General features: G+C 36.6%; 1 protein-coding gene across 1 annotated transcript in view; it reads right to left on the bottom strand.

The window, feature by feature from the left end:
* LOC21390274 (exocyst complex component SEC6) overlaps window positions 1-10738 on the bottom strand; it is a 16203-nt gene extending 5465 nt beyond the window's left edge. Inside the window, exons 1-15 of the mRNA XM_010096685.2 lie at window positions 10374-10738; window positions 10008-10046; window positions 9758-9846; window positions 9536-9626; window positions 8832-8921; window positions 8502-8581; window positions 3912-4004; window positions 3341-3367; window positions 2803-2910; window positions 2567-2705; window positions 2428-2472; window positions 1520-1575; window positions 1221-1329; window positions 735-875; window positions 475-654 (exon numbers count right to left, since the gene is read on the bottom strand). Of these exons, the coding sequence (XP_010094987.2) occupies window positions 475-654; window positions 735-875; window positions 1221-1329; window positions 1520-1575; window positions 2428-2472; window positions 2567-2705; window positions 2803-2910; window positions 3341-3367; window positions 3912-4004; window positions 8502-8581; window positions 8832-8921; window positions 9536-9626; window positions 9758-9846; window positions 10008-10046; window positions 10374-10502 (1416 nt within the window). The 5' untranslated portion in view covers window positions 10503-10738. The remainder of the gene's footprint in view (window positions 1-474; window positions 655-734; window positions 876-1220; window positions 1330-1519; window positions 1576-2427; window positions 2473-2566; window positions 2706-2802; window positions 2911-3340; window positions 3368-3911; window positions 4005-8501; window positions 8582-8831; window positions 8922-9535; window positions 9627-9757; window positions 9847-10007; window positions 10047-10373) is intronic.
* Between the last annotated feature and the right edge of the window lie 354 nt (window positions 10739-11092).

The raw sequence follows: 11092 nt of genomic DNA, 5'->3' as shown, positions 1-11092 counted from the left end.
GGGGTTACTCCGTGGATCAGGATTTCTTGCAACAACAACAACAGCAAGCCTTAATCCCAACTTAATTGGGGTCGACTATATGGATTTCACTTTTCCACGCAGCTCTGTTCGAAATTATAGAAAATCTAACATGAGCACAAACAATCGTAGCATACTAAAGAAAGAATGACATATCCATGCAGAGATAACTCAGTCATATCAATCTTACCACTCTAAGCACTCAAATTAAGCAATCTTAAACTTAACTGCAATTTACATGTCAAGTTAGCAGAAAGTCATATTACTATCAAAATTATACTTCTTCTATGGAATTACTGCCCGTTGAAAATGTAAACGAGTGATTGGCTGCATTGGATAGTATTTCTACATTCCTAAGACCGAAAGTATGTTTCAGAATAATCAAACTTCGTCATTTATTCCCCCATAAAAAAAAATAAAAAAATTTAATAATTTACTCTTATAATAGCTAAGTACCTGAATTATTGCCAGAGCAATTCTATAAAGCATGATATCAGTACTATTATCACGGACAATTTGCACTTGCTCTCCAAGGATCCTGAACAAATCAACAGCAGCCGGGGTATAAAGCTTTCCGTCTTCATGTTTCTTTGGTGGGTGTATCTTATCCGCGTCTAGGATATTCAAGTACCATTTCTAGAAATAAAGCAAGGAATTAATTGTAGAAAACAAAACTTACCAAATCAAAACAGAAATAGTTATTAATATAGTGTTACCCTTGTTGTAGCTTGCATTCTCTCAACATAGGAATTCATTAGGGGGTCCATTGCACCACTCTCTGAACAAACTTGAGCCAGAGACTCATCAACTCCGAGTCCAATAAGATTATCTTGGTATTCTACGACCCAGCCAGTTACCTAGTTTAAAATATTAAGAGATTGAAGCATTAACCAAGAAAACTATGATACATAAAATTGAAGGACTAAAATAATAACAAGTGCTTTGTGTATTCGAATTTCAAGTAAAATTCTATTTTTTTTTTTAGCCCGAATAAAAGCCAAAACAGAATTTGAGTCTAATAGGTTTAGCCAAAATCTTAAATACAAAGCAATGTTCTACATTTGGTTGAAACAATCAACCAGTGCACTGTAAGTCGTTATTATTTCATTTAGCAAGCTAGCATAGGTTTCTCTTACAAGGGACAATACAATCTTTAATTATGAGAATCACATTTTGATAAGCACAAAAAATAGAAAAAATACCTTCAATATCTCTATGTTGGTCAACTCATTTGCCCTGTCACTGAGTAATCTAAGCATTTGAATAAACCTTTCGGTGTATAGATTCACCATAAGTTGGAATATCTCATATCTGCAGCAGTGGAAAAATTAGGAGAAGATAAATTGATGTAAGATCAATATAAGAAAGAGAATAGAGATAGAAGAAGCTTCAGGATAGAGAAGAAAAGCCACTATAGAGAGAAAAAGACAACGTTTTGCAGCACAAAAAAGAAATGCAATGCTCAAAGCTAAAACAAAACCAAACAAAATTATGTGCAAACCTTGGGGGGAAACAAGGTGCCACATAGTCATAAATATCTCCAAGCTCTTCTCCAATCTAAAACATCAATAAGAGAAAATGATTAAAGAAACTACTAGCTTTAAAATACGGAACAAGTAATTCAACTACTGATGTAAGAGGACTAATTTCTTTCCTTTTAGAAAATTTGACTTAACAACAATATTAGAACTTGGAAGTGCATCTTAATGGGAAAAATGCAAACTACAACACATTAACGAAACAAGCGAAGATCCACAAAACAATCTTAAAGCATTTATATTTGATATCTACATAGTAATTTCGCAACTTATTTTTGGAAAAGAAGCAACTTTATTGAAAGAAAAGAAAGAAAATGATACAGAAAAACAAAGACGTCAAGCAGCCTTCGAATATGGATCTGAAAGCCACAATTTAAACTTGGATTCATAAATCAATTATCTTACAAAGATGATGAACATCGACCATCTAAATTGTGTAAATGCGAACATCTTGAAAACCTGTTTAAACCATCTAGCAAACAAAGCTAAGAATTGGATTTCTCTCACCTTAATGTGCCATCTATCTACTTTTTGCATTAAGTATACGATAATAACTTTTACTCCTGAATATGACCTTTGACGTTTTCCTTTTATTCTTTATTCTTTATTATGTAGAATAGGAATTGCGAATTACTTTTAATTTGCAAGTTTGTGTTCGAGAACATTATTGGAAAAAATAAGGTGGGATGATGGTCTAATGTTTTTTGTTTTAGGTTTAAAAATAAAAATCGGAAAAGCATTTATACTCTGAACTAATTTTAATTGATGAAAAAAAAAAGCACTATAACTCAGACAACGAGATGGTAATTCTCAACGAGTAACAAAGATATATAAAGACAAATCTAGAAGAACACAGATCAGTTGTAAGTACCGTTCGAGCTTCCTCTAATGCTGCTTTAAGGTCCTTCAAAACAAGCTGATCCATGTATCAAAGATGAAGCAAGATATATTATTTCAGAGGTTAAAAATATGCATTTCATCTCTGTGCGGACCACTAAATAATAAAATACCTCTGTAAGAAGCTTGTTAAATCGACCTTCAACTGTCTTTCGAATTTGTTCATAGCATTTGTCTTTATAGCCTTTGCCCTGAACCTTCAACTTCTGCTGGCTTAGATTTCTTGAAGAAGCCACTGCATTGGTAGACTTTCTGTGGGTTGGAAAAAAGGATGAAAAGAAAAAATCATGACACAAGCACCAAGAAGATAGCCAATACATCAAATTGAAAACCACTTCAGAATAGCTACTTGGCAGTTCTATGAGGATTTGCAATTGCAGCCATAGCACCACCTCCCTCAGCCTCAGCTGCTTCCTCCGCAAGTTGTTGATCAAGAATTTCTTGCATTTCAACGACCCTAGAAGAGAAATGAAAAGAAACAACATTTACGAACAATCACACCAGGACAAGAGTGGATTAAACGAGGGACTCATGAAAAAGAAAAAAATTATTTCGTAGCATCATTTATCTAACTTGAATTGTCATATGAAACCTATTTTGTATGCATAACATAAGGTTTGGCACAAACCATAATACATCAAGATAACAAATGACATTGCCACTCATAAAAATGAGTAGAAGAAAAATGAAGGGTTGAAGTTTTAACTTGACTTAATTATACTTGTAAGAAATTCTCTACGCAAATACAGTTGAACAAGTTTTATACATAGTAGAACATGTTTTACCCAACTAAGAAAAAAGGAAAGCTTCTGTGAAAAAATGGGGTAAGGAAAACAACACCGTACATCATATGAATTTAAAAGCAAGAAACGTTTCTCAGCACTTACCTCAAAGCACGAACTAGAGTTTGTGGGCTGCAAAACAAAATAGACATATTACTTAACACAAGATGAGCACTAAAATGATCGGGACCCATACAAGGCATCTAAGGCATATAATTTTTCATTTATTCAATAAGAAACAGAATAGTGCATTTACTTGAAAGAAAGAGTACCCAACAAAAAAAAGGAAGAGGAACAAGAAGAATAAGAGAAAGGTAAGTCCTCGACCAAGAGAGAAACACACAATAACCTCGACAAAAAGATTCCCAATCTAAAAAATAAAACATCCTTAAAGCAGTAATTTTTTTTCTGAAGCAATTTTACATGCAAGTCCATGACGATAGAAAATAGGTAAAAGAACCAAAAAACAAAAAGAGGAAAACTAAAAACAATAATAATACTCATTCCCACAAAATCATGACAACAGGACAAACAAGTGAAAGACACAACTGAAAGAGAGAGAGAGAGTACAAGTAGCACCTTCATGCATTATTCTAATAGCATTTTTTATTTTTAAAATCAGTCTCCAAAAGATACAATGCTATTTAATGCTTTCTCAGGTCATTTAAGATTTTACCTTTCTTTAGAAAGCTTATAGAAGTTGGAAATATGACCCCACAATGTCTTCTCAAACGTTTCCCATGTCTGATCAACGTCTTCAAAATATTCCCTGAGAAACATTCAGATTAGAAGATGAAATGGAATGAGTTGTCAAGCTTCACTACAACTGTTACTGGAAAGAATAGGATAAGATTCAACAGTGAAGCTTGAACTTTAGATCACTATTTGTGTCCGACTATCGTCCATAAAGAAAAATCAGCTCTAATCTTTTCACTCCATTTTGAGATTACGAAAAAAATAGTACATATATTAATCATTCCCTTTTTTTTCTCCTTTACTCTTCTAGTAATCTGGGAAAAAAAATATAATCCTTTTATGTTTTGATACACTACTTTCTATATATTTTGAACAAAAATCTAGTGTCTCTTATCGTAGTTTCCAGTTCATTCTGTTAAAATCCCGAATTTATGGTTAGGGATAATGTTAGTTATTATTAGGGATAATGTTCCCTATTCAGAATAGATTGTTTCCTGATTTGATTTTCATAGTTGTATTATAAATTAGGAACCCTAGTGTACCGAATTATTCATTCAATATAGAAAATAGAAAGCAATATTCCAGCTTTCATGGTATCAGAGCCGAGGAGTGTCTAACCTTGGCAATCGATGGCAAAGTCCACGCCTTCAGAGACCACGGGCGAGACGACGACAGAGGTCATCAACACCATGGCGTCGAACAGATCTGAGAACTCTACCTTCCAATTCACGGTTGAGAAACTCAACGGGAAGAATTTTCTCGAATGGGCTCAATCAATCAAATTGGTGATCGATGGAAAAGGCAAACTGGGGTACCTCACCGGTGAAACAAAGAAACCATCCTCCACTGATGCTTCTTTGCAGAAGTGGAAATCAGAGAATTCAATGGTAACCGCGTGGCTGGTCAACTCTATGAAGCCTTCAATCGGAAAAACCTATATGTTCCTACCAACCGCAAAAGAAGTCTGGGATGCAGTCCGAGAAACATACTCGGATGTGGAGAACTCTTCCTAAATCTTCGAAATAAAAACTCAGTTATGGCAGATGAAGCAAGAAGAGGGAAGTCACCGAATATTACACAGAGATGAAGGCTCTTTGGCAGGAACTCGATCTGAGTTATGAAGAAGAATGGGAATGCCCTGGCGATAGCGTGCGATTCAAGAAAAGGCTAGAGAACGAGAGTTTTTGAGTTTCTGGCTGGACTTAACCGTGAGCTAGATGAGGTAAGAGGAAGGATCCTTGGTCGGGGACCGCTGCCCTCAATCCGTGAAGTCTTCTCAGAGGTGAGACAAGAAGAAAATAGGCGCAAGGTAATGCTGAGAACCCTGTCAGTAGCGCAGAAGATTCTGGTCCAGAACCAGTCGGTCCAGAGGGGACAGCTTAAAACTGCAATTTGTGATTCTGCATCTACTTCTAGGAATAGTGAAATTATGTTATGGCATCTTAGAATGGGTCATCCCAGTTTTCCATACATGAAACATTTGTTTCCTTCTATTTGCTCCAATAAAGATATTTCCGTTTTCCAATGTGAAATTTGTCAGTTTGCTAAGCATCAACGTACTTCATTCAAAAAATCAAAGTATAAACCCTCGAAACCATTTACCATGATTCACAGTGACCTATGGGGTCCTTCTCGTATCTCTACTCGTATTCACACAAAATGGTTCGTCACGTTTATTGATGATCATAGTAGAACTTGTAGGGTCTACCTTCTGAAAGAAAAAACGGATGTCCGTGGAGTATTAAAAAAATTTTACTCCATGGTTCAAACGCAATTTCAAACTCAAATTCAGATTTTGCGAACAGATAATGAGACAGAGTATTTTAACACTATCTTAGGGGATTTTCTAATGGAAAAAGGCATAATTCACCAAAGTTCCTGTGTCGACACTCCCCAACAAAATGGGGTAGCCGAACGGAAAAATAAACACTTGCTTGAGGTTGCCCGAGCATTGATGTTCACTGCCCATATGCCTAAAATGTTCTGGGGAGATGCTATCTTAGCATCTGCCTATCTTATCAATAGGATGTCTAGTCGAGTCCTCTCCTTTGAAACTCCACTCAATACTCTAAAGAAAGCCTTTCCCACTTCACACCTACCCTCAACTTTACCCCTCAAGGTGTTTGGCTGCACCGCATTTGTTCACATCCACTCTCAGCATTGGAGTAAATTAGATCCTAGAGCTACTAAGTGTGTCCTCATTGGCTATTCCCCTACACAAAAGGGCTACAAATGCTTTGACCCCTCCACAAAGAGGGTGTTCATTAGTCTTGATGTTAGCTTCTTTGAAAACACTTCGTTCTTCCACAAAACTTCTCTTCAGGGGGAGATCTCTAATGAAGATCGTTTTGTGGACTCTTAACTTCTTCCTTCTGAGTCTATCGTAAACACTAAAAACACCACCACCTTTCCTTCTCATTCTAATATGCCATATACAGAAGGACACTTGAACTCAGGGGGAGATGTGGGAAAGCAAAAGAACAGGGAGCTGCTTGTCTACTCAAGAAGGCCAAAGTCAAAATATCAAGACAACCTCACTTCCGAAGCACCAAGAGAATCCAACCCGGTGATAGATCCAAGTATGACCGAGACCATCTCAGAAGAAGGTATCTCTAATACCCTTGAAATCCCGGATATTAATATTCCCATAGCTCACAGAAAAAAACCACGGTCATGTACACTTCATCCCATCTCCAAGTTTGTGTCACAAGAAAACTTGTCTAATGGTTTCCAAGCCTTTGTCTCTAATCTCAACAACACAGAAATTCCAAAGAATGTGCAAGAGGCACTAGCCATTCCGGAGTGGAGAAATGTTGTCATGGAGGAAATGAAAGCTTTGAAGAAAAATGAGACGTGGGATGTAATAGAGCTGTAATAGAGCTGCCGAGAGGGAAGAAAACAGTGGGCTGCAAGTGGGTATTTACCCTCAAATACAAAGCGGATGGAACAGTAGAACGATACAAAGCTCGACTTGTCGTCAAGGGTTTCACACAAACTTATGGCATCGACTACACCGAGACATTCGCTCCTGTGGCAAAGCTAAACACGGTTCGGGTTCTTCTATCCTTGGCATCTAATCTGGATTGGCCCCTTCTGCAACTCGACATCAAAGAATGCCTTCCTGTACGGAGAATTAGAAGAAGAGGTCTATATGGACATGCCACCAGGATTCAGCAAAGGGCAGGAAGACAAGCGGGTGTGTAAACTCAAGAGATCACTTTACGGCCTTAAGCAGTCCCCAAGAGCATGGTTCGACAGATTTGCAAAAGTGATCAAGGATCAAGGATATTTACAGGGTCAATCCGATCATACCATGTTCTTCAAACAAGCCAAAGATGGGAAGAGGGCGATCCTAATAGTCTATGTGGATGATATAATCCTTACCGGTGATAATATAGCAGAAATGGAGAGGTTGAATAGTATTCTTGCTACGGAGTTTGAAGTGAAAGATTTGGGGCAAATGAGGTATTTTTTGGGAATGGAAGTTGCTAGGTCAAAGAACGGAATCAATCTCTCCCAGAGGAAATATGTCATTGATCTTCTCACAGAAACAGGTATGCTTGGATGCAAACCAAGTGACACCCCGATTGAAACAGGGAAGAAGATGGTAGACGATGGAAAGTTGGTTGATAAAGACAGATATCAAAGACTAGTAAGCAAGCTAATATACTTGTTCCATACTAGACCTGATATTGCATTTGCAGTTAGTGTGGCTAGCCAACATATGCACTCGCCAAAGGAAGCTCACTTGGAGGCAGCATACAAGATACTTAGGTATCTCAAAGGATCACTTGGCAGAGGATTATTTTTCAAAAGGACTGGCTGCAGAGGGATAGAAGTCTATACCGATGCAGACTGGGCAGGTTCAATTGAAGATAGGAAATCTACTTCTGGATATTGTACGTTTGTATGGGGGAATCTAGTCACCTGGAGGAGCAAGAAGCAAAATGTGGTGGCTAGGAGCAGTGCTGAGGCGGAATTTAGAGCAGTTGCCCAAGGAATATGTGAAGCACTATGGCTGAGGAAACTACTAGAGGAGCTCCAAATTACAGTAGAATTCCCGGTTAAACTCTGCTGTGATAACAAAGCGGCAATTAGTATATCACTCAATCCAGTCCAACATGACCGAACCAAGCATGTAGAAGTGGATAGACATTTCATTAAAGAAAAGGTGGAGAAGGGAATCATTTGTATGACCTATGTTCCTACTCAAGATCAAGTTGCAGACATCTTCACCAAAGGACTCGCAAGACAAAAATTCGATGACTTCTTAAGCAAGTTGGAAATGATTAACATATATGATCCAACTTGAGGGGGAGTGTTAAAATCCAGAATTTATGGTTAGGGATAATGTTAGTTATTATTAGGGATAATGTTCCCTATTCAGGATAGATTGTTTCCTGATTTAATTTTCATAGTTGTATTATAAATTAGGAACCCTAGTGTACCGAATTATTCATTCAATATAGAAAATAGAAAGCAATATTCCAGCTTTCACATTCTTTTACAGTAGTTGAATTATAACTTGTAAGAGCATAAAATGCCACCAGAAAAATAGAGTAAAGAACACCTTAGTCTGCCAACTTCTTCCTTGTGTGATGCTGCAGCTGCTAATGCAAATCTCCGCTTTCCATCAAGAGCAGTTAACCTCTATGACAAATCAATGACGGTGAGAAAGACCAGACTCAATATAGACAATGTAATGACGTAATTTATCAACTTCATTGTGCATCAGTAAGTAAATTTAGACGATAAGCAACAGGCGCCAAAAAACAAACAAAAACAAAAACAAAACAGAGAGAGAGAGAGAGAGAGAGAGAGAGAGAGAGAAGGAGAGAGAGACTATGGCCTAAAGAGAATAAGCAAACAAGCAAAATAGTTACAGGTAAAACTAGTTTACCTCATAAGTGTTGACAAGTTCTTTGTCATCACTCAATGAGTCCCGTGCCTCAGCTGCTTCAACAGAAATAGACATCATACCTTCGACATCCTATTATAAGTCAAAAAATTAGTTGGAGAACAGATTCAACAGAACAAGCATAGAGACAAGAAGTCGATTAAAAGAATTAAGAGTCCCTTATCCGTCACATATCTTGATTATACCTCATACTAGCAAATCACAACAAATTACAAAGAAACCACATACCGACCAGTAAGAAACTGGTCAAACAATATCACATTTCCTACCATAAAACTAATAGCAAAAAATTTCCTGACTGAACTGATAATAAGATTAGGCTTCGTCACATTACAGTTTTTTCAGTATAGCAGTTTTTTTTTTTTTTGGATAACTTAGGGTATCCAGGCCTCTTTGAGCACCTGACTAATCCCTAAGGGTGTGTGTACAATGAAGAATTTTACAGAGTATACAAAGTATATAATGAAGAAAGAATTTTACAGAGTATGCAATGAGCACCTGATTATAGCAGAATTTTACAGAGTATACAATGAAGAAAGAAAATAAGCATGAAACAGAAAACATCAGCATATCGAGATTTCATATAATGCAGATGCAACTGAAACAAACACATGCACATAGGAGCGCGCCCACCAACTCACATGCAGAGTGAACAAACAAACTAATACAATGTAAAGCAAACTGACCTTTAGTGTAGTATTTAAGTTGTTCCTCGCATTGCTAAGCAGCTTTATCTGATCGTGGTTATCGATTAAATTTTGGCATTCTTGACATAACCTGACAGACCCAACAATTAAGTCATCCAAAAGGGCTACGCATGCAAATAGTGTATCAAAGCATAGCCTATAACATTGAATTCTTAGCAATAGAAAACATCCTAAACTTGTATACATTGCATCAAAACGTACTTTTCAATGGAAAGAAAGTTATCACGAAGATGGTTTATTGTCTTCTCCGAAAAGGCTAGTGACTCAAGACCAGCTTGCGCCTGTTCAACCTGTTGCCGAAAAGAATTGTATACTTACTAAACAACTAAAAATGTGAGACTACTAGTACTATAGATACATATATATAACCATACTCACACATTAATATGTATATGTATAAACACACACGCATATATATCTGAAGCTTAGATTTCTATGTTTAAATACGCACCTGCTCTGCAACCATTGTACTAAGCTGTGCATCATTTGCCTGAGAATAAGAATAATAACTTACAGATCATCTCCAACATAAATGTCAATCCCAATGCTATATTAGGGCAAATATAGTACAAAAATAGCACATTTGATATGTTCTTCCATTTCATACTCCAATATATCTAGTATTTGTCACATATTTTTGAGCTTCGAAATTATAAAGGAAAGATTCAATTTTTGCTAAATTTTGACATGAACATAGAAATTTGGCACTGGATCAGTTATCTCCAAAAATCTCGACCATTACAAAACGTAATTACAAAAAATAAATAAATAAATAAATAATAAAAATAAACAAAATTGGTAGAGGCAAAAACCATACCTGCTGGCGAGTGATGTAATCGGCCTTAATGGAAGCGATGGATTGTAGGAGCTCCGGCAGCGGCAAGAGCTTCGCGACTTCACGGACCGCCGCTTCCTTGGCTTCGACGCCGAGATCCTCCACCATCATCTTGTACGGAAATCACCTCAAAAACCTTTACTTTGCGCGCAGAATCTATGATTGCGCGAGAGATTTTGGGACCAAATTCAGGAAGAAAAATTTGTGATTTGGAAGCTCCATTATTCCATTTGGACTGGGAAATGGAGCGAGATTGAGATATCAACAATCAAGTTATGGAAAAAAATTTTCGATGGAAGCGAAAGTTAATACCAAATACCGACCGTGTTTTGATCTTTTCTTCGCGGCCAGGTTGGGGGCAGTAAAATTAACGGAAATAGAATAAAATATGCCAATATAAAAAATTTAAAAAGTATATAGACTAATTTTTAGTTATAAAAATTAATAGATCATAACTTATTAAGTTATGGTTCATAATCAGATAAGTTATGGATAAACTTGTCAAGTTATGGTTCATAACCAGACAAGTTATGGATAAAAACAGTAATTTTGCTTATTTATTAACTTATGTAAACTATTGGCCTATTAATTTTAATTCATCTCAAGTCTTGGCATATTTCTCTCTTTCTCCCTAAAATTAAATTGGTTAAGGTTTATAATTAGGCCTGTTTAATTCGTTGATTTAAATTTTTAATTGGAGT

This window comes from Morus notabilis, unplaced genomic scaffold, assembly GCF_000414095.1.
Source record: "Morus notabilis unplaced genomic scaffold, ASM41409v2 Scaffold411, whole genome shotgun sequence".
Lineage (NCBI taxonomy): Eukaryota > Viridiplantae > Streptophyta > Magnoliopsida > Rosales > Moraceae > Morus > Morus notabilis.
This window is presented reverse-complemented; position numbering and strand designations above follow the sequence as displayed.